Here is a 24,628-nt window from a genome sequence, read left to right as displayed (position 1 = left end):
ATCTTATATATAAAATTAACATTGTCTAAATGTTAGTTACCGTACTCCTCCGAAACGGCTTTACCGATTTTTACCAAATTTTATATGCGTATTCAGTAGGTCTGGGAATCGGCTACTATCTATTTTTCATACCGCTAAAGTGATTAGGGTGTCCCTATCCAGCAAAAATATCTTTATTGCTTTAATAAAAATTTTTTTATTTTTTTGACATAAATTTTTTTATATTTTTAAAAAGAAAACTTGCTATGATATGAAAAGTTGTTGTCTATGAAAATACTGAATTCATAAAACTGCCCCCTAATTTCTGCACTATCGTTGATTCCCAAAATGCTCTCATTGACCGCGTATTTCCAGATGTACACATACAATACATAAATCATGGGTGGCTGGGAGAAAGAGCCATTAGCAGCAAAAAAAACGTGGACGTTGATGAATTAAACTTCAAGTTAGAACAGACATTGCCAGGCGACTTAATATCATACAAATCGATCGATACAGTTTGTGATACCAACGAAGTTGTAAACTATCCAGCAGAGTTTTTAAACTCACCTGATTTGCCAGGCATGCCACCACACATTTTACGACTGAAAGTTGGATCACCGATTATTTTACTTCGGAATTTGAACCCACCACGGCTATGCAATAGTACGCGATTGGTAATTAAAAAATTGATGAAAAACATTATCGAAGCCACCATTTTGAATGGCAAGTTCCGAAACGAAAAACTTTTATTGCCATGAATTCCAATGATTCTCACAGACAAGCCAATTTAATTCAAACGCGTTCAATTTCCTATTAGATTGGCATTTGCAAAGACCATCAATAAGTCACAAGGCCAAACGATGTCTGTTTGCGGTCTTATATATAAAATTTCCATGTCACAATGTTAGTTACCGTACTCCTCCGAAACGGCTTTACCGATTTTTACCAAATTTTATAGGTGTATTCAGTAGGTCTGAGAATCGGGTACTATCTATTTTTCATACCGCTAAAGTGATTAGGGAGTCCCTACCCAGCAAAAATATCCTTATTACTTTGACAAAAAATTTTTTATTTTTTTGACATAAATGTTGTTTATATTTTTGAAAAACAAAAATTTTTTTCTTAATATTTTATGTAACTACGCCAACAAGTACATCGAGCATTACATCCACTTCGTTTCTTCGTCTTCGCCTGGCATGGCAGATGGAAAATGTACTAAAATTTTTTCAAAAGATTTCACTAATGATACTATAACAAATACCGACGGATATCCAATATATCGTCGAAGAAATCCCGATAATAGGGGACAATGGCGGGTGGTGCCGTATTCGCCTCTGCTAAGCAAGACATACAATGCTCATATAAATGTTGCGTTTTGCAGTTCTGTGAAGAACATCAAATATATAAGTATGTCCATAAAGCCAGTGATATGGCTGTGTTTAGAGTAAAAACTCATTTACTAATGTAAATGCTCCTCCAATGAACAAAAACGGTGAAATTACGCTCTACCAAATTGGTCGGTACATCAGTTCCAATGAAGCTGCTTGACGTATCTTCGGTTTTCTAATTCATGAACGGGATCCAGCAGCTGTTCAGTTAGCCGTCCATCTTGAAAACGGTCAGCGTGTATTTTTCACGAACGAGACAGTGATTGATCGTGGTACAAATCCACCTAAATCTACACTCACTGCATTTTTTTAATTGTGTAATAGTACGGATGATTTTGGTGCCTTTGCAAGAACATTACTCTATTCACAAGTACCACGCTATTTCACATGGGCTCAAACAAAAAAATGGATGCCCCGCAAGCAAGTTTCACCAGTTGATGCATGTCTCAATTTATTTAAATCGAACGCTTATTTACAGTTAATCCAAGACACACTGAGTGCTTTTATCTTCGACTGTTGTTGGTTAATGTTACTGGCCCATTATCATTATTATTATTTACAGTCAATCCAAGACAATTTAAATTTGAAGATACAACAGTTGTTGCCAGGGAACTTGGTATCATACAAATCTATTGATTTTAAATTAATAATTTAATAAATAAACTATAATAACTTAAAAATAATATTGTTTGGCGTTTGTTATTTTTATTTTCCTTTTCGTTCATAGCGGTCCATGCCTATTTCATGCATATACCACATACTTACACACTTATAATAAGTAAGTTACTTTTTGTCTACACTAGAATTTATCTAGAAACTAGAAATAATTAATAACAGAAATAAGAAATAAGGCAAAACAACGTTTGTCGGGTTATCTAGTATATATATATATTTAATGTGCGATAGTTATAAAATAAAATTAAAATTTAAAATTAATTTAAATTTATGAAACCGGGATTTCCTATTCCTGAACTTGAATTTTACATTTTATTTTCAAGCGTAATTGAATTTACCACGGTCGAAGGAGCTGAAAGATAATTATGACATTGTAATTATAGTTTCCTACTACTTTAATAGTTATTATTCTTTTTTTACAGCATATACATAGTTGTAGTAAATAGTTTTAATATTAATTTAACCCTCTCATATATATGTATATATATATTTACGTTGAAGGACATCCGCTGAAGAGCGCAAGTCGAGTACAGATACACACAAGCACACAGAGTATAACTTCAGGATTCACAAAATGCGGTCAAGTTTATATACTGCAGCGTATCTAGGGTAAAACTACAAATAACGAAACTATATACAAAATCAATGAAAATATGGATTTTTCCATTAAGTAAATTCAACAATTGGCTCTACCTTTTGCTATTCAGTCAATACTAAAACGTATGTAGATGCAATAACTGAAGATACAAGTGCATGTATATATGTATCTACAGTTTTTTTGCTAGGCAATTTAGTTGTTGTGAAAATCCAAAAGTGCAAAATTTTTATTGACCTACATTTCCTTTCATTTCCATACAACAATTGAATGCAATTTGTTGCCATGCTTTTTTATCCTTCTTGGAACTCGAAGGTTTTGTCCTTTGTGTGGAATTGTAATAACAAATTGTTGCTAAGACAGCTGATAACTGGGCTTACGCTTATCCAATCATTTTATTACTTAAGTAAAACAACAAAAATGATGAAATCAAAACTAAAATTTATTATTATCTATAGTGTAGACACACACGATACTATATTGAAGACAGTTAAATAAAATAAAATAAATTTATACATTGCATGTATAAAGAAAAAAATACTTTTTCTTTTAAAGTCATAGTTTATTTATGTAATTTTATATTTTGAAAGTTAAAAGAATATTAATAAAGTATTTATATTTTTAATTAGTAACTATAGTAAAGAATTAGTTAGTTGTGATGAAGGGAGGACGAATCCTCCCCAATTAGCTAAAAAAAGCCGTTTTGAATCCACAAAAAAACCTCGTAATAATGGATAGTAGATAGAGGGTTAACCTAGAACCAGCCAGAGGCATTAACAAAGGTAAGAATCCGGCTAATGCTAAGGCTGGAGATATCGCTAAGTGAGTTGAAGAAGGGGTCCCCCAGAAGCTTAAACCTAGTTCTGGCCAGACCTGGACAAAAACACATCACACCAAGAGGTACCACAGGGAGTCTAGCCGAGTCTAGCTCCATGTCGTCCTATGGACCAGTGTCCCGTAAACACAGATATTAGCCTAAATACCTCAGATTTGTTTCAACAAATTAAGTCAGAGGTTCTATATTTGGAATAGATGGACCAAGTAGCCCTTGACCTGTCTGCTGAGGCAGTAAGGATCCACTCACTATTTGCTTGTCGCAATAAATGGTCATAAATCAGCCTACGTCCGTAGCTGACAGGGGCAGGCATCGAAATAGGAGTATCCGTGGAAGAAGCACCTAGTTTAAACTCTTAAAAAGTGAAATTTTCTTTGGGACTGATTGCCCAATGATTATCAAACTAAAACTCAGATCACATTTAACTAAATTTCGATTGTTAACAATTCAAAAAATCAGAAAATCAGAAAAATTCAAAAAATTTTGAATGCGGAATATCATAAACCGATTTCTCACATTTAAAAAAATGTCAAACATCGCAACTAAAGACTAAAGGCAGAAGACTAAAGAGTAGAAAGACAGACAAAGCATGTCTCTCTCTTTCTCTCTTATCCTCATCTCCCAGTGGAGCATAGGGCCTCAAGACAAAACATGTCTAGATTGATTGACTCCTTTAAATCAATTGTAAGAATAATTAAGAACATACGCGCCTTAAAGGTTCTCAGAACTGATTGAAAACTATAAAAATCTTTTAAGTGTTTACCCGTCTTAAAATAAGTATATTAAAATTACACATTAATTTTTTTCAAATGATTTTCTTTTCTTCAAAAATTAAAACAATTCACATTTATTTGTTTGTATATAAAATAATTTTAGTTTTTAAATTAAACGAGTTGATGTTGGAATGAATATTTTTTGTGCATTGTTACGATCGATCTACAACTTTAATATAGTTGTAATTGAATAGATTAGATACCATATCCTACAGAAGTATTGTTGCTTTTCTTAATACATATTAATCTACATCGTCAAGTAACTGAATTTGTATTAAATATTAGTATCAAACTTAGACTAATCAATTCAAAGAATCTTTTTTGTAAAGTTTTCTACAATCCAATAAGCAAATAGTACCACAATCGATAAACCATGATCAATGAGAATTATAACTTCATTGAAAATGACAAACAACGATGTGATCAGAATGCTTATATTCTATTTTTTTAATTAACATTAACAGTATTAATAATAACACAGACCTGCAAAAATAATTCTTTAAATTCTGTTTTCACTTAAAGGCTCAGTTAGTTGGTACATACCGTAAGAACTTAAGCGAACTTATCCAAAGCGAAATGCACAACCAACCACATCTGTGTATTTGATAGGAAAGTTCGCCGCTTTTGTTTATTTCGTTCCTATCAAATATACAGGTATGGCAGGTATAGTCAAAAGGTACTAAAACATACTTTTTTTTAAAGTTGTGTTAAAGTACCGATTACAAGTTTAATGTTGAGAAATCAATAAAAAATCTCAATCTCCTAGCACATAATCTTGAAAATTGGACTTACTTCAATCTTAAAGTGCTGTTAGCTGGTATTTTGGCTGTTTATTTAAAATATGTATATGTTTGAGCTAAATTAAGCATTAATTGTATCTGGAATCTTCCATACATTATTCGTAGGCTGATTCATGCCTAATACAATTATATATAAAGAATATAAAAAATACATCTGCTTTTTAAAGATGTTACCTTTTATGCATGTTTTTCAAATTATAATTATATATATAATATATGAGTATAATTTCAGATGCTTTATATAGTAAACACTAAAATATCCACAAATGTGAAAGTCTATTTTGTAATGAGGATACTTTCAATGTCTGATTTAACTACTTTAGCAAAAGTTTTTGATGACTTTTTAATGAACCATTAGACAATGATTCATTTGCAGACCTCTAAAATTGTGTATTTTCTTTAAAAATTGTTTTTCTTTTAAATTTTTCTTTTGTCTAAAATTAAGTTGGAAAATTTATACGAAATTTTGTAACTTTCAGGTTTTCTCAGTATCTATTTTAAGAAATTGAAACAATTTGAGTTAATCTATTTGTATAATTAAGTACTTAATTCACTAGAATCAACAAATCGATCGTTCATTTACCTTAAGCTACTACTCACATGAATGGGATACAGGCCTTGTGTTAAAGATGGACGGCACAGAGTTGCGTACGTCTTATTTACAAATGGAAAGCTGGATTTCTATTTTTAATTGCAACTTCTTTCTTTTTTTACTGAAGATTTGATTACAAGACTAAGAATAGCTATATATGACGAACACTCCAAAATTTAATGAACACAAAGAAAATACGAGTGCATACAGAAACTCAATGCGGATTACAATGCAGACCCGCACAATATATTTTATTAATTTCTAAAGAAAGACGTTCTATGAAATGAATTTTGTGCCGATAATTCAATAGTTTTTTCTAAACTAAAGTATAAAATTTGTCATAATTTCAATTTAAATGAAATTTATTAATATAATCCATAATTAAAGATGAGAAAGACAGATAAGAATAATTTTTAATAAAGTGATTCATATATGAACAAGTTTTTATGCTATCTGATGAATTTTTGCATAGAGTTGCTTCAAAAAATAATCTATTGCATGCGGCCCTTGATACGTTATAGTAACATATTTGTGAAAAAATAGGTTTAGGTTTAGGGTATTGCATTTAGTAGATAGAATTTCTGTTGGCATTTTAATGATGATTTTATATTTAATGGCAAGTTCCAAGAAATTCATCTCAACAAGACAAATTAAAATTCTACCCGTCCGTCATTAGTCTATTTTAACTCCTTATCTTATGAGTTTTAAAACTATAGATTATTAAGAATATATATTATATTGTTTGCTATTTTAATTACTTCTAATGTTTCTGTTACAATATTAGATCATTTCAGATTTTGATTTACGAGTACTTGTTATATGAACTAATTCTTTACAATGATTATTATTATAGATAGACTGTGCATGCACTATGACCTTAAAGGCCTTTTGTGTGGTTTTAGAATGATAGTCAGATCAGTATTTTGTCATTTTTAAAAATATTTACTACACACTTAATTTATACTTTCTTACGCAAACAGAGCCCTCCAATCACGTTGCATTTATCGACCCTGTTTGTTTCGTACTAAGACTATATCGACTCGGTACTGTTCTTTTCAATATCACAGTTGTGTAAAAACACAGTTCCCAATAGTTCCCTGGCTAATGTCTGTGGAGTTGAAGAACGTGTCTCTCAAGCAGCAAAAACTACCCTTTCTCAACTGATATCAGTATATAGCCATGTGTTATATACTGATTAATGACCAACAGTCATTTGTCACGCACATATATATCTGTCCCTAATATGTGTCCTAACTGCAGTCTTGCTCCACATGACATGGACTATCTGTGTACTCAAAATCGAGCACAATTGATTTATACCTCCGCCTGTTAAGGTGACAAGGTTCTTCACATAAACCCAGAAAAAATTCAATATCGATTTTATTATTCTAATGCCTATGTCTTGTCCTTTTACATACTTGCCCTCAATTCGGTGTCTGCTTACAACAACAACACCATTTATTTTACACCCAAAATTATTGATCGTTCGAAGAGATTTATATTCACAGCTTAGGTGCAACTTTAGTTAAATATTTTATTGTTTTTATTTGACAGAGTTTTAGAGGGAAAATCAGATTATCGTCACATAACAGGATTTTTACAACTTATTGTAATATTTAATTTTGTTGCTTTACATATATGGATTAAATATATATATAAATAAATATATAGTTAAGAATAAAATATAAAAGATTGAATTCTGTATTTTAAAAAGAATTGAATTCTGTGTGTAGAGAAGAGCTGAACACTGTGTTCAGTGTTCACTTGCTAGTGAACATGACCTATAATAAACATTATCTATATATACCAAACGATAGCAAACGGGCTACGATGGCAATGGTTGATTGTGAGACTATATTTTGATCAGTCACATATATGTACTGAGTCTGCACTGCACACTAAAGTTCACTGTTAGCTGTAGAATCAAATTATGATGATAATGATATATGATGATATGATGATAATGATACTTTTCTACCTAATTATTATTTAATCTAATTCTGTTTTTGTGTAAAAATTTAAAGTATTCTATGCGATGTATGGTAGTGTTAAATAAAATTAATTAAGATATTATAATATTTATATTTGTTTTTTAGCGTAGGTTTTTATTGGAAATATTAAAATTTTATTAATGAATTATTAAACAATTTACTAAAACAATTTTTTATTAGAAAAATTGATCCTTGGCCCATTTCCTGCCGCTTCTTGCTGACTACATCCATGTTTGCCACCGGTAGTTGGTTTTTAATATCACCAGAAAAATAATTGAATGAATTTTGATATAATTCTTTAACTACCATCATTTCAGTTTTGGATGTCATTTTTATAAGACACTTAAAAGCCATTAAGTCAGATCTAATATGAAGATACATTAAGACTGAAAAGTTTTCGGAAATTCTCATTTAAAATTCGCGCGCTGTATATTTTTCGATATTTTAAGTTTATGTAGTTTGGCAGCACTGTCCTTAATTACTATGCCAAAAATGAGCGCGATCTGTCAGACAGTTCGTTTACGGCAGCTGTTGAAACCAGTTCCCCTCAGTAGTGCGTTGCGAAATGTCTTCGACGGTCGTACGACCGTCCTGAAAGGCTTTGTACCACTCATAAACTTGAGTTTTCGATAAAACTGATTCCCCATAAGCCTTTTGTAGCATTCGCAACGATTCTGCACACGAAATTTCGTTCGAAACACAAAATTTGATGCAAACTCTTTGTCCAATATTTTTTTCCATTGTTTTTTTCGCAACGCACTACTGAGGTGAACTGGTTTCAACAGCTGCCGTAAACGAACTGTCTGACAGATCGCGCTCATTTTTGGCATAGTTATTGTCCTTAATTGCTGCCAAACTACATAAACTTAAAATATCGAAAAATATACAGCGCGCGAATTTTAAATGAGAATTTCCGAAAACTTTTCGGTCTTAATGTATAAATCTTATCTTTAATAAATAAGATTCTATGATTTTAGTTTTTAGCTATAATAAAATAGTTGTAGCAAACAATATTATTTGAATTATCTTAAAAACTATTATTGGCGTGTACGAGTTCGAGTAAATTAATGATAAATTGAGGGAAATAGTAAATTATGTCGGTATGCCAGCGAATATTGGTATTTATCAGAATTTCGAGTAGGATATATTAGATAAATTAGGTGTTACCATTGTGAAAATTTTATAAGATGTTTAATAAATAAATTTAAAAACTTTTAACCAAAAATAATAAATAAGTGCAATGAATAAATAAATAAATATTTATATAAGTGCAGTACAAAAAATCCCTAGAAAATTTCAATTTACTTTACCTCAATTTACTCGAACTCGCACACGACCTATATTTTAGAATTTGCTTTATTATTAGGATCTGCTGTTAATAATTAATATAACCACATCTTAAAGAATTTAAAATAATGATATTCTTGCAATATATAAGGTCGTTTTTTTTTTAAATTAAACATTGAAATTTCAATTTAAATTTATATGTATATATAACATATATATTGAAATAAATTTTTTATTAATATTTTTTATTATTAAGTTAATTTACATGTAAATTAATTTCCTAAATTTCAATTATTTTATTTTTAGTCCATGTATTTTTAGATTTTAGTTCATGTAAAACATAATAAATTTCAAAAGTTAATGTTTAATATATTTTGATTTTTGTTTTTTTTTTGTGTTACAGGCTTTCATCCAACTCAGATGACAGCTTTGAGGAAGAAACTGAAGAGACCATACCACCTCACTGCCACATAACCATACGTTGTACACGAGAAATAGCTGGTTTTAATGGATTAGGTGAAGCTGTGCGGCGCTTGGACTTCCGCAGTTCGGTTCGCGATCGTCGTCGCTTTCATTACATTTGTGCACTATTACGTCTGTTGGTGGCACACAAAGGCATTGCCAATTTATCGGGCAGCGCACAGCGACAATTGCTTCAAATGGTCGAAGAAGTTGCATCTCATGGTAATTTGCGAAAATAAACTTAACAGAAACGTTGTTGTCTTAACAATTTAGCCATAAACTTCATGCTTAAGTCAAAATATAACTTCCCTCTTCCGTTTATATTTTAAATTGAATTTATTTTGATTAAAACCATCAATTGGATTTGCTTTTTGTATTGAAGACTTAAACATTAATTTAAATGTGTCTAATGTGCACTTGAAAGTGCAAATTTAATTATTTTTCATATTTCCGTTTATTTATGCAATTAAAATCACTTTCATTTTTTGTACATAGTCAATGATAGCCAACAACATTTGAACATTTTGCGGGGCCTGGCGTTGCAATTGCAACACATCGTTTATCAGGAAAATCAAAAATGTTGGGGTAAGCCGTTGGGTAGCACGAACCTATGGCAAGCTCATGTCGAGACAATAAAACGCATACAAAATGTTGCTAATCAAATACAAATTAAAGAGGTACGTACACACTTAATACTGCTTTTATTTAAATTTTGTATTTTAAGTTAAGGTTTTTATGCAAATAATAGCTTATTACACACATGTATTTACAATCTAACTCATAAATAATTAGTTAATAGTTAACTATATAACTTAAGAGGTTTTTCGAACAACAATGAACTACAACAACAAAAATTCATTTTATATTATTTTAATTAATTGAATTTTTGGCTGACCATACAGCTGTTTCGAGTATTGCCAAATACCCATCATCAGTGGTCTTGGATATAATTCTTGTATCAGAAAGTACCATAAATCGAACTCGTATCCTGCCAAATTTGAAGCTCAGAGTCAGCGCATCTTAACCAATTGGCCCAAAGTCGTACTTGACTTTTATGTTCGCACATTTTTCTGGAGTTTTGTTACTTTGCTATGAAAGTTTTATTATAACTATAATCCACCTTAATTGTTCTCACTACAAGCTAACTTATAAATAATTATTTGTTACTCAGAAAAAAAGTGATCGAGACGTCACAGACAACTAACTTCATAATAACACATATAAAGTGTGGTTATATGCGTTAAGTTCCTTTTAGGGTTTTGTTAAGTGATGGACAGACTTTATTTGCATCAGCATATTACAATATAATAAGTTTCGGGTATGAACGGGGATACTTAAAAATATTAAACAGAACAACAAAAAACTTTCAGTTAGAACTAATTTAAAATTCTGAAAAAAATCCAGTGAAATAGAATATGTTAAGTATAATATTCTATACTAAGTATACTATGATCTTTAGTCTTTCTTTAATGAAAGAGATAAAGTAAATTAGTCGACAATGCTTTATGTTTAAAAAATAAAGATCTGAAAAGTTTAGAACTAATTCGTTCGTAAATATTCGTGTAAAATTTTCTGAGCATATTTCCAAGTTTTTTATATACAAATCATATAGTGGACTTAGATAACGTCAGAATAATAGATAGAATAGATAGATAGAATAATAGACATTACAGACCCATCACATTTAAGTAGACCTTACAAAAATAGAGCACAGGAACAGGAATGAGGGTACCGATAACAGCAGCTGGTACTACTACAAAACAACACATAATTTTATATAACTATTGTTTGACTGTAAATAACACAAAAGAATTCACAAAAGAATGTCAGTTTCTTGACATTACAGACCCTTCACATTTAAGTAGACATAAATAGAGCAATGAACAGGAAAGAGGGTACCGATCTACCTAATAGTACCATAAAACAACACACAGTTTTATATATTGTTTTACTGTAAATAACCCTAATTCCATGAATGTATGAAGGCGGGATTGTATGAATGTCATCCCGCCTCAACTTTATACAGAAAAGGACTAAAAGGATAAATAAAAATAAGTACAAGAACTGTATAAACAATTAATTATTTTAAAAATATACGATTATAAAAAATAACTAATAATAAATAGTGAAAATCAAGATATGACAATGACTTCGTGTATGCTGTCCTTTTAATTTATAATATATAATTAAAGTTAAAATAAATATATACCTAACAAAAATGAGGTATATATGAAAAACTAAAAAAAAAATAATTTAATAAAAAAAATAAAGAAGCTATCAATTGTCACTACAGTCCATAAAAATGTACTGCCTAAAATGCTAGATCTCTTTGAGGAAGGCTATGAGAGTTATCCCCAATTTACGCCATTTGGCAAAATGTAATACTCATGTGAAGGTAATACACTTTTATCCCAATAATATTATTATATTTATTTATATCATACTATACAAATTGCAGTTACTCTTGCTAGCTTGGATTTGTTTTTGTGATGAACTTGTGTGCCTTGATTCTTTTTTGGAATATTAAGGAAATGATGGCTATGTCCGGCGCATTCCAAATAGTTCTGGCTATAGTCCAATAATAGCTTGAACGTTTAATTTATATTATATACTACAATTGAATCCGGCAAACGTTGTTTAGCCGTATAAGTTAATTCTACTGACTTTTTTTTTTAAATAAATGATAATGAATGTATTGTATTGTACTGCCATTTGCCGCAGTATTGTGAACTATTTCCGTTGCTTCGAACGAAGTTATTTGGAAGCATGAATTAAATATGCGAATAAACTTCAGGAACAGATTTGAATCTTCATGCGTGTCAATGAGCAAGCCGTTCAATGGTTCTGGTGGTCCCTCAATTTCTGGTAGTTGCACTTAACCCGTCTGATTCTTGTTTGAATTTGAGTGCATGACAATAAGGGCATTCTTTCTCCATAGAACCAATAATCACTTTCGGATGTGCGGAATATTCAATATCTTTGTACGCGGTTAGCGTACAAATGAAGACTTCTTCATTCAAGTGAAAGTAAAGCAACCTGATATGTCTATAAGCTTGACTAGATCCCTAATTTTTCGAAATGACAGCGTTGTCATATCGGTGAGAGAAGGGGTCTCAAAGATTTTTAGTCTTGTATTGACCAGCAATGGGCATTGACGAAGAACGTAAATTCAGATTTTTTTTATCTTCAGAGCCACAAATACATTAAAAGTCGTCAGCAAAGCTCTGTCAGCGCTGATATTGATATCATGAGCAAAATTATCTATATTGCACACAATACTCTTATTTCTTTGATTTTCAAACATTTTGACAACGAAGGCAACTAACAATAAGACAACTAACTTGCGAATTCCAATATTAACATTTAAAGTATTTAAAAAATCGTGATATGGTATTGGCGACTGCTGACAGTTTAATGACAGCCCCGAAGAATCTATATGGTCATTAATATTGGTTTAAAATTATAGTTTTAATTCATAAGATGTTTATTTCTATTTTTGATGCATAATTCATTACATAAAAGCACTACTTCTACAATTTATTCTATAGAGTAAGTTTTAAGAATTTAAACAACTCGTTTTCAATCCCAATATATCATAATCCAACATATATTTGATGTACACATGTTTTCTATGCATTCAATACATTAAGGCGATTAATTTTAATAATGAAATGGTAATAGTATATATGTTATTTAGGAACTTATTTCATTTCGCTTGAAGTGTAATAACTTCCGGAGGTGGTTCCTTGGTCCAAGAGGTAGAAGCAAATTGTATGGGAAGGGGGCTGAATTTTTAATTTGAATCAAGATAGCGGATGCCAAAAGAGTCTATTTGGTTCCTTGGTCCAAGAGGTAGAAGCAAATTGTATGGCAAGGGGGCTGAATTTTTAATTTGATTCAAGAAAGCGGATGCCAAAAGAGTCAATTTGAAAAAAAATCTTAGTTTGTATATTCAATGACTCGGATATCCTGGTGTTTTTCTTTTTGATAACATTTCAGAACTATCTCAGGGTTTATCGACGTTTTTCGTTTTATTTTTAAAAATATTAATTGTAGATCAAGCAATATATATATTTAATATAAAATAAAACTTAATATACAACTTTAATTATTGAGACTAACTGCTTTTGAGATATAGAGGCTTTCATTATAATTTTTTTTTTGAATAGTAAAATTTCTTCTGACACCGTGTATTTCGGTGAGCATTGAAAATAGACTTCTCAGCTCTACGACAAGCTGAGAAAAGAGAATAGCTTTGAATAAAAATAGGTAACCTTAAAAATTAATTTTCAATTCGTTGAACTTGCAGTCTAAACAAATTATATACGGACTATAAACTCATTAAAAGAATATTTCCCAAGACCACTGCTGATGAAAACTTGGCACTACTCGAAAAAGCATTGTAAGGTCAGCTAAATTTCAATAAATTAACTAAAATTTTTATTGTTGTCTTTCTATTTCTATTCGAACTTTTCTAATTTTTATATATAAATATTGTTTATTCCATATTTTTCAAAATCTGAGTTTTGTTATGAGTGCATAATATTGTGACCTGTTGCGGTAGGAAAAAGTGTTGATTCTGAACTTCAATAGAATTTTTAATTTCTGAAAGACTGTAAAAGTGTAATATATAATAATTAATATACATACCATATAATATTGAGTATAATATTGACTAGAATTTAGAATTCACATGATGTATATTTAAATGTTTAATATATGTTTTATTTGCTTAATTTAGCCTGGTCCAGAAATACGTCCTAAATTGCATGATTTGCCAGAAGAATGTATTCGAGAAATTATATTGCGTATAGCAGATCATAGAGATTTGGAGGTAAATATATTAAATAATTTTAATAGAATTATTTTAAAATTAATTTTTTTTTTGATTTCTTTAGGCCTCGGCTGATGCTTGGACCCTTATGGCAACACTTGTGTCTGAGCAACGAATTTGGCGTGAACTGACACGATTTCATTTTAATCAAAAACAAATAAATACTATACTCGATTTAAATAACTTTAAACTAATGGGTGATGTTAAGGACTGGAAAAAAGTCTATCATCAATTGAAACGCACCTATGGTCTAAATGACGATTACCAATTTGCAGAAATACTATCACTATGTCGTTATTGCTGCTGTCTATTTTGGCCTTCAGATGGTCATCCTTGCATTGTAGATCAGAGTCCCGATTATAAGCAACGTTTGGAAGAAGCTGGTGGGCAGCTAGCACTATCGCAACCAGTACCACCAGCACAATTTTTAAAATTTTTTTCATTGTGAATTTCTAACTATATTTATTGAAGTATCTACAAATATAAGTTATTTATAGTTTTAAGAGAAAATAATGAAATATTTATTGTAGATTTATTAAAAATTGAAAATAAAATTGTAACTGAACATGAAAACTAGAAGTGATAAGAAATGAAAACTCTGGAATGTATGAAAGTAAAATTGAATTCTTAATTTCATTTAAATATAAGTTTTAACAACTAATATTTTCTATTGATTTAAAAACGTGGCTGAAGCCTGTTTTTAAAATTATAGCAAAATTACAAATTCGAATTCCTTTAATAAATTTGCTTAAAACTTGGTAGTAAGTTCTTAAAATTTAAAAATGAAGCTAATATCTGAAATTAAGTACACTAAAGTATTCTTAATTTGGGGTTAATATGTGTTTGATTAAAAAATCGAAGTATTTTTCCGGACAGAGATGTGTACTATTTAAATTATAAAAATACACATAAGATCTGGTAAGATCTTATAGTTATTATTATTAATGTAAAACCAAATTTAAATTTATTTGCTTACTACTATTGTTAGTATGACTTTTCTATATAAGTTGCGGAATTCCGGTTTCTGGTTTCCGATTTAAATTAAATTTAAATATATATTTTTTTTTTTTATAACATAAATGATTAATAAGCATTTAGTTACGAATAAAGTAAGATTAAAATAATGACTAAAAATATTCAAATGTTGAAATTAAAAATTAAAGAAAAAAAATAAAATATGTACACTTGCAGATGAAAATAAAAAACAAAAAATAACTAATTTAAATAGAAAAAGGCTTAAACATTCAAACTTAAGAGTTAATTTGTTTGTAATTTAAATTTTTTTGCTAAAAATTATTAAACTTTAAATAAATTGTGATTAATTAAATAAACTAAATGGTTCTTGAAACACTACGCAATACGTATATATATTTTAACTTTTAGAATTTTAAGCAAAGAAAACGAATTTTTTAAAAATTATTTTTGAAATACAATGTTAAAACAAAATACTACTGGTAAAAGCCAAAAGTGATATCATTATGATCAAAATTGAGTTCATTTAAACAAAAACAAGTATAAAACCCAGTTTTAATATATTTTTGTTTTAACTATATATATATATATATATTCATATATATATTTATAAATCGAAGATGTATTACGATTGCCTAATTATATAAAAATTGTAATTATGTATGTATGTATCATATAAATATGTATACAATCTATATAAAATATATTTTGAAACAAAAAAAAAAAAAGAAAAAACAAAACAACTGCTAACAATATCTAACAATGCATAAGTACTGGCTATATCGGCAAAAAACACTGTAAAAAATATATTGCAGTTGACGCTATTATTAACAAAATTAAATACGTGTAGTTATAAATATTTTAAGAGAAAAACGAGTGTAATAGGAATGCGAGTCCGAAAAGTCACATCAAAATCGTTTGAATAAATTAAAAATATATAAATAAAATAAACAATATTCTTAATATTTTTTTTAAGTTTTATATCAACATAAAACTAAAACTTAATAGCACGGAAAAATAGTGTATTAACACAAGAGATGAGTTTATGATATATCTTAGAGTTACTTAATATAAATTATGAACTCGAATAACTTTCAGCCCACATTATATAGAGTGTCACGGGTTCGTTAAAATCAAAATTTGTTAATACTTCTTTATAACATTTCTTAAAGTTTTATATCAACATAAAACTAAAACTTGATATCACCGAAAATTGATAGAGTGTATTAACACAAGAGATAAGTTTATGATATATCTTAGAGCTACTTAATATAAATTAAGAACTCGTATAGCTTTAGGCCCATGTTATGTAGAGTGTCAAGGGCACTTCAAAATTGGCTCTTTCGGGCTATGACGAAAATGCATTTTATGCAGAGTGTTACACCAGTTTGTCAATTTTGTATTTTACTATCACTTATGTACTTATTAGTTGCGGCCTAAATTTTAAAGGGAATATATATATAGTGACTGAGTGACGAGGCACAGATTATCTTCGGCTCTCATGGCCATGACTTTCTCACCCAATTTTTCGATTTACATTGAAAGCATCTACAATTTTGATTTTGATGCAACTGAGACACTCTACATAATATGGACCTTAAGATACCATTAAATATGGAAATTAATGTAGAGACATTGTATCACATCAGGTTGGAGCCCGATTTTAAGATAATCGTTAACATTTTTAAAGGTAAAATATCAAAAACTAGAAAGTTAAAGAAAGTTGTTCTTTTATATCGTGTATTAAACGCATGCTGACAATCACCACCACTCGCCAGGATCCCATAACACTGTGTAACAACATAAACATATAACTTGCCCTTGTGGTCTCAGTCTTTGATGGTTGAAACACAGAATCCTCTTTGTTTCCTGTGCTAAATATATATCCAAAACTCTATCCGGTTACATCAGTTAATTCAGAAATTCTACAACTCTGTGAGACACAATAAAACAGTTATTAAACTTGTCAAAATGCGGCTTCAATGGATTTGGACAGAATGCCATTGCTTGGCGCATGATGACCATCTTCAAGCAGAATCTATTTACTTCTTGTATAAGAACATGATCAACTACTCTAAGCATTATTCATTTGCATGGTTGATAGTCAGAATGTTGATCATCAAAATGCTGAAATAATTAGTATAGTTCTCTATCTAATATTCATCATTCGATCTCTATCTTTGTAATACATTACATAGCGTTTATATCAACTATTCAGGGTTTTATAAAGTGTTTTGTAAATGGAAACAAATATTTTTAAAAGAATTTAAATAAGGTTTAATATATTATTGAATTTCAAAAAGGGGCAAAACTTTTGCAAGGATTAATGGATGGGTTGGGAAAGACATGGTATATGATTTATATAGTATAGGATAGAAAGAGAAGTGACAAAGATGGTGAGCGGCATATGGTATTCTATGTTTTATAGTACGAAAGGTAGATAACCAACAGGTTAAAAAGCTTATGTGAAACAAAGATGAAACTGTTGCCAGGTTATATGGTATAACAAGTCACTACGTTCTACGTTAGTCTGGTATTGTTATTGGCAAATCTTTTTTTAAATTAATAAATTTACATAAATATTGGTATCGATCTCTATTGTTTATATGCATGTTTATTTAATGAAATATATTTACACATAAATATATAATACATAATTAAATCCCTTTCCTAGTTCTTAGTAAAATAGCAACTTAATTAAGAGAGTTATTACGTTATGTCCACTTCAGATGCCAAGATAACACCGCTATTAATACTTTAATAACATATGAATGGAATATTAAAGAAATATACCTTCACGCAGTTATGGGAAATAAACGATTAAACGTAAGAAGTTTCCGTTTTTGATATGCTGAAAATATAAAAGTATTGTTCCAAAACTCAACATATATTATCTTGCAGTTTAGTTATTAATTTACAGAGTTAAAAAACTTTGAGTAAAATATAATTTAATTAGGAAAAATATCAACTGTTTAAGACTCATTTACGATGGTTTAGACAGTTAGTTGGATATTTTATTGGATATTAAGATATTTTCTAAAAATATCTATATGCTATATCAATAATCAAATATCTGTATAGAGTCTATACGGATTCACTTTTTTTAAAGAGACGTTTAGACTACTAAGTTAAATAATTACTTTTTAGTTTCTTCTGTTATTATCTGAATATACATATGTTTAATTATACATTCATTATTATATGAGTTAAATATTCTTTTTGTTTTTTAAGAAGTATTGATGTTGCTTCTTCGGAAGCTAAAGCAGGAGAGACCGAGCGCACTTTTGAGAAGTTCGGAACTACCGAAGCCAAACGGGATTGTTCCAGACAAACAAGTGGATGTCCCGTTTGGTAGCAACAATGTGTTCGAATAATATCGCATGATTGTTCCGGTAATGAAACTAAGCACAGGGCCGGGTTTGGGAGACGCGTGTGTTAACTTATGCAAGCAATTCAATATTTCTAAACAGTTCTGCTTATGCCAAAGAATTATTCCTTTTTGTATGAAATTGTTTTCTTTGATTTACATTTTTGAAACATGTTTCATTCCATCAATTCTTACTGTTATATATTTAAACGGAAACTATAATGACAGGATCATTTAACCATAAGAAATCACATTATTGTTTAATAGTTAATCAATTAACTTCATATTTTCTTAGTTTACACTTCCTATTAAATAAATTGTAGCTGAACTATTTTGAAAACTTTATTTTTTAAGAATATAGTATATTTCAATATTAAATACTATAAGATATAATCTTTAAAAAAGTGTAAAATTATAATTATTTTATCGTTTAAAATCTAATCAAATTTACTTAAATTATTTTTGAAAAATTTTTATAAAAATACAAGTTAAATACTACATTCCGAAAAATGCACCAAAGTCATTATACCGTTACTCGCGAGCGCCGTCGCTTTGGGCGTCAATGTTTATTCACAGACCGTCATCAATTATTATTTAATATAGTACCAAAACCGAAACATCGTCAACAATATATTCTTAGAAATCCAGTAAGTACGGGCACTCAGTTGGGTGAGCAAAAAGCTGAGAGTTATGTAGCAACAGACGATGTAGCTTTCTTCAGTCATGGAGTTCACCATTACGAGGGTGGTTGGCCACGTGAGGTAAATATAAACGATGAAGATCAAACATTGCGTCATCGTAAAAAAGTTGAGCGAGAAGACAATTGGGGATCACAGGTCACTGCATTGATTAAAAAAGCTATTGACATTACGGAACAAAATAATACAATGAATATTTATGAGTGCTTTTTTGAAGATTTACCTAAAGAGTTAGGAGCAGACATATTTGAAAAATTTGAGGCACGACAAGTTAACCTTTTTCATGATTTAGTAAAGCCAACGCGGCCTTTACTAACCATTGACTGGTTACCCACTAATAGCCATAGATTTCTTACACATTACTCAAATACCGAAAAAATTTCAAGTTTCACGTTTGAGAATGACGAGCCAGCTAGCGGCAATTTGTTTTTTACATGGGATACTAAAGATCCAATCAAACCAGTAGTAAATTTTGATTGCAAAGAAGCTGTCTGTAAGGTATTGTTTTGTCCGAAAGATGACGTAAATATGGCTGGCGGTCTTTTTTCTGGTAAAATTTGTATTTGGGAATCGCAAAATGGAGGCCTACCGACTAAAATCTGTCCATTAGAGGTAGCACATCGTGAACCTGTTGCAGGATTATGTTGGGTACATTCAAAGTCAAATTCCGAATTTTATACAGGGTCCATTGATGGCAGTATTAAATATTGGGATTTTAATAATTTAGAAGATCCCTTACAAGAAGTATTGTTAGATCCTGAACCCACAGACGACCAATCCAGAGATCGTGCACATGGCTGTACAGTACTAGAATTTGAATATACTATACCTGTGCGTTATATAATTGGTACAGATCAAGGTTTTATATTTGTTGGAAATAGAAAAGGCATAACTCCGAGTGAAGCCTTAATAAATAACTATAAGATTTTTGCTGGCCCAATACGCACTATTGAGCGCAATCCATTTTTTGTCAAAAGTTTTTTAATTACTGGCGATTGGTGTGGCATGATATGGGCAGAAGAAGTTAAAAATGCGCCTTCAACACTTTTCATTAAAAAAAATAATCAAATTATGTGTGGTACTTGGAGTACCGCTCGTTGTTCGCTTTTCGTCACAGGAGATTCTAAAGGCGAATTAGACTTTTGGGACTTACTTTTAGATCAAAAGAAACCGATATTTACTTACTTCTTTCAGAAGCGTATCATAAATTGCCGATTTAGACCAGATGGCAAATATTTAGCAGTGGCTTTAGCTGATGGAGACATGCAATTACTTGAACTAGATTCAGCTATGAAACAAAGTTCAGTAAAGGAGAAAGCTCTAATAGCTGCTGTAAGTTTTACAAAATTTTAAATATAATATATTGTTTGTAAGAATCAATTGCTTCCTTTGTTCAGCTTTTTGAGCGCGAACAGCTTCGTTGCAAGTTACTCGAAGGCCGGGTTGAAGAAATTAAGCTAAAACATAGGTTATCTGAAGCAGAAGCAGAAGCCGCAGCGGAAGAAGACGAAGAAGCACCAGACTTTAGTAAAATGGTGTTAGCAGCGGTTGATTCACAAGAACTCTACGAAATAGTATTTAGTGATGAAGAATTTAGAACAGTGTTTCAACAGTTCAAGGACATCGTTTTCAAAACAAAAAAAAAGCAATATGAACGGGAATTCGTTATGGAACGAACTGAATTCGAACCAGATCCAATGGTAGCTTTAATTCCTTTACCTGCTGATGAAACTGAAAAAACCTCAGAAACAACAATTCCCATTCAAGGTGATAGTTCAGTAGTTGAAGAAGAACCGAAAGACAAAAAGAAAGGAGGTAAAAAGAAACAGGAAGATAAAAAGAAGCCAGAAGATAAAAAGAAAGAAGAAGATCAAAAAAAAGATGAAGAAAAGAAAACAGGAGGAAAAAAAGCAGAAAAAAAAGCCAAGGGAAAGAAGAAGAAATAAAAAAATTATGTTTTATTTTATTTATACAATGTTATTATAAGTTGATACATATATACATATATTTGCTTAAAATACAACTATTTTTTCAGAAACAGTTTCTAAACTGATTTTTTTCAAATCCACTATAACAATTGCTAAATTCTTCCTTAAGGCAGTTGGTTTCTTGACTAAAAGTTTCGCTTCAACATGAGACATTAAAAATCGCCATTTTAAAATTTCCTTTTGCTTATCGTCCATATTTTTAAATTGTAGAGTGTCCACACCAAGTATATTTTCTGCGATCTGTCCACTTAACCGCGCCTCTAGCAATGTGCCAGTGTGATCCGAAAGATGCATTGGGATATTAAAGAAATACTCGTATTTCTCACTATTGTAATTTAACGAAAAAGGTAACTGACATTGGTCAGATTCACATTCAACTGCTGCGGATGACAACAATCGATGACAAGCTTTGCTGTAAAAATAAAAGTTGAAATGGTTCTTGAAATTAACAATAATTATAATTTATTATAATTATAGCTTGTAACTATAATTAATTAATTTAGTTATTCTATAGCTTATTGATTTTGTTCTTAAATAACACAACAGGCGAATTTTTTAAGTACGGCTTCGGGTCAATTGGCTAATTAACACTGACTCTGTGCTTTAAATTTCATAGGGCACAAGTTCAACCCTTGTTAATTAAATATAAGAAATATTTTAAAAAAAAAAAAACACTAATGATGTTCACAACACCTGTATTTTGTTGTTCACTACTAAAAATACATTTTTAGAAATTCGCAAAGTTTTAAATAAATATCTTCTGTCTTTGTTTCGTTAACTCCCAGTGGAGCATAGGGCCATACCTGAATATAACATTCATTAATTAGTATTTCACCAGAGAAATACCGTTTTTAATTTTTAGCGCATATGATATGCACTACATTTCTATGTGAATAATATCACTATCTAAAAGCCATATCCACTGTCTTCGCACAAGCACCTACAGAAAAAACATACATTGATTGACTGTTTTAACATTATGTCTGCATTGGATAGTCTTTGGCAAATTGTATGCAATCTCGATTTTTCCAACAAACAAATTTTTTTTGCATACAACCCAGCTATTCAAATTGTCTTCAATGAAAATATAAACATTCAATGTCTTCAAAAACAATGAATGTAGTCTTTAATGTACCTATTTGAAGCCAAATTTAAGAATCAAGAAGGTGATACTAATAAATTGCAATTCGAAGCAAATTCCTGAAATTTTACGGTTATTAAACATGTGTTTAATATTAATATTAATATTATTAATAAGTTATGTTATGCCAGCGATGCTAAGGATCCAGTTAGGCATATTAACTATTGTGTTACCGTATAAAGAAAACTCAGTGGTTTAAAAACCACCTTAAGCCTTTGGAAACGTTTAAAATGCTTTTTAGTAGAGCCTTCAGAGCCTAAGGAGGCCCCTTAAATAGTAAAACGGTGTTTTAAGGCAGCTTAACTATCTGATATTATGTATATATTCCTATTAAATACATTATCCACTTCCAGAGACAAGTAATAGCTTTACTTCCGCCTAAAAAACACTGCAATGATCACGAAACCTACAGTAGGAAAATTTATGTAGTCCTTCAGAGAAAACTTTATTGCCTATACCATTATCTATTTTAAAGGCGTCAGAAAAAATGGTTAGTCTTTCTTAATTAAGAACTATTCGACAGCAATCAACCAAGACATAAAATTTGCTTTTATCGGTATTCGGTAAAAATGTAGCTAATCCTATTATTGTAAAATGGTGCACCAAAGTTAAATTGAAAATAAAATTTACATATGTATATTATTTGTAAAAGTAATAAATAATCAAATAGAAAATAAAAAGATATAAAGAATTATTCATAATAACTAGTTTTATTTAAAGAAGTCAAAAAGTAAATAGTTGCTGTGACAACTTAACAAAGAAAAAAGCAGCCTTTTAGACATTTGTCATTTTATAACTTTACCGATTACTGTATTACTGCCTAAACCGATAACACACTGAGTGCTTGCGTGTGTGCTTACAGGAACCAAAACTCGGAAGTGAAATCTCATTGCAGGAATAAAATAATTTCTAAGAACGCAAGAAGTAGGACTGAGGGAATAAAATATAGTAGTTTAAGTTCACTGACTCAAATGATCCACACAATAAAGAGATCAAACAAAGACAAAGAGGAAAACAGATCGTATGCTGTTATCTGTAACATTCCTGAGCTATCCCTGATCGCGAAAATTAAAAGATAGATTATCAGCGATTTCTATAACTAAAATTATAACCACTAACCACTTTTTACTTATTATTATAGATTGCCCATCAATATCAAATCTTGTCACCATTGCATACAATACTGCTGTAAATTCATCGGTCTTGTCTGCAAGATCTCCTTCAGTGCGAGCATAAATTTGTTTGACAGTCATTTGGTTTATAATATTGTTCGCTAAAAAAAAATAAAATTATATTAATAATTTCAAAACTAAATGCAAGCGCTACAGTAACTTACGATCTGGTAAATTTCTGTTATCAATTTGAGCAAAGAGATCGAAGTGGTTTGCTGGTGCAGTCAAAGCAAATTTTTGTAATTGATCAGCTTCAGTACCTTGAGGATTCTCATAAATTAGAGAACAAGATGTAATATTTAAAGTTGTATTTTTATAGAAATTTGAGTAGGAAACTTTAATATCGACTAAATGCAAAATGGTTTTCCTAGCCTTCCATAATTGTTGGGCCCGTTGAATCCATTCGTTATGCCAAACAGTAAGTAAAAAACCACTAATATTGCTGGCATCTACTACAGCTACTTCCAGACACTGTAGTAGCTGACCAGTGCGTGAACTTTTAAATTTTTTTACAGATCGAAGAGCAGCAACAACAACCAACAAATCAATAAACTGATCATGGGGACGATTTTTGTTCACTAAAAATTGTAAATCAGATAACTTAAGACAACTATTTAATGGTTTATGTGAAACATTTTTAAGTTTATGTAATTCCTCATAAAAAAACGATGTGTGTTCATGTTTGTTGATATAAGATTCATTTTCGTTAAGTACAAATAGAAAAGGCAATGTAGTAAATGGATGAAAACGCATGGAAGTCACCGTCTGTTGAGTGGTGTTTAGTTGACAAACGATTTTAGGGCTAATAACGTCTACAATATCACCAATTTTAATATTATCATTATAGTATTCTACTTTTTCTTTAGAACCCCAACATTTACAATTTACAAAATGTATTTCTGAATCTCGTACTGTGAATAATATAACTCCACGACATTCAGGAAATTGTTTCGTAAAGAAAAACTTGGGTTCACTCTTCATTATGACCAAGCCTGTTACGAAAATATTTTTGTAATCCGATTTTATGTCACTAAGTTTTGTTAGTTGAGCAGTTGCCATTTCTTATATTGTATTAA

At 30.3% G+C, this 24,628-nt stretch overlaps 3 protein-coding genes across 3 annotated transcripts; 2 read left to right on the top strand and 1 right to left on the bottom strand.

Moving 5' to 3' along the window:
- Window positions 1–2,619: 2,619 nt before the first annotated feature.
- LOC119685836 (F-box only protein 32) lies at window positions 2,620–14,913 on the top strand. The gene is made up of 5 exons (XM_038100231.1): window positions 2,620–2,654; window positions 9,322–9,602; window positions 9,876–10,057; window positions 14,122–14,214; window positions 14,279–14,913. Exons 1-5 carry the CDS (start codon window positions 2,620–2,622, stop codon window positions 14,660–14,662), a joined length of 975 nt encoding a protein of 324 aa, XP_037956159.1. The 3' UTR covers window positions 14,663–14,913.
- Window positions 14,914–19,012: 4,099 nt separating this feature from the next.
- Window positions 19,013–21,122, top strand: LOC119685828 (dynein intermediate chain 3, ciliary; the record flags this gene model as incomplete). The annotated part of the gene is made up of 2 exons (XM_038100218.1): window positions 19,013–20,583; window positions 20,649–21,122. Coding segments are annotated over exons 1-2 (1,995 nt in total), but the record flags the coding sequence as incomplete, so codon positions are not given.
- Window positions 21,123–21,243: 121 nt separating this feature from the next.
- Window positions 21,244–24,601, bottom strand: LOC119672225 (protein hold'em). Its single transcript, XM_038083227.1, has 3 exons — window positions 23,717–24,601; window positions 23,500–23,653; window positions 21,244–21,651 (listed from the first exon to the last, which is right to left on the bottom strand). The coding sequence occupies exons 1-3, from the start codon at window positions 24,531–24,533 to the stop codon at window positions 21,264–21,266; spliced, it is 1,359 nt and encodes a 452-aa protein (XP_037939155.1). The 5' UTR covers window positions 24,534–24,601; the 3' UTR covers window positions 21,244–21,263.
- Between the last annotated feature and the right edge of the window lie 27 nt (window positions 24,602–24,628).

This window comes from Teleopsis dalmanni, chromosome 1 (genome assembly GCF_002237135.1).
Source record: "Teleopsis dalmanni isolate 2A chromosome 1, ASM223713v2, whole genome shotgun sequence".
Classification (NCBI taxonomy): domain Eukaryota; kingdom Metazoa; phylum Arthropoda; class Insecta; order Diptera; family Diopsidae; genus Teleopsis; species Teleopsis dalmanni.
This window is presented reverse-complemented; position numbering and strand designations above follow the sequence as displayed.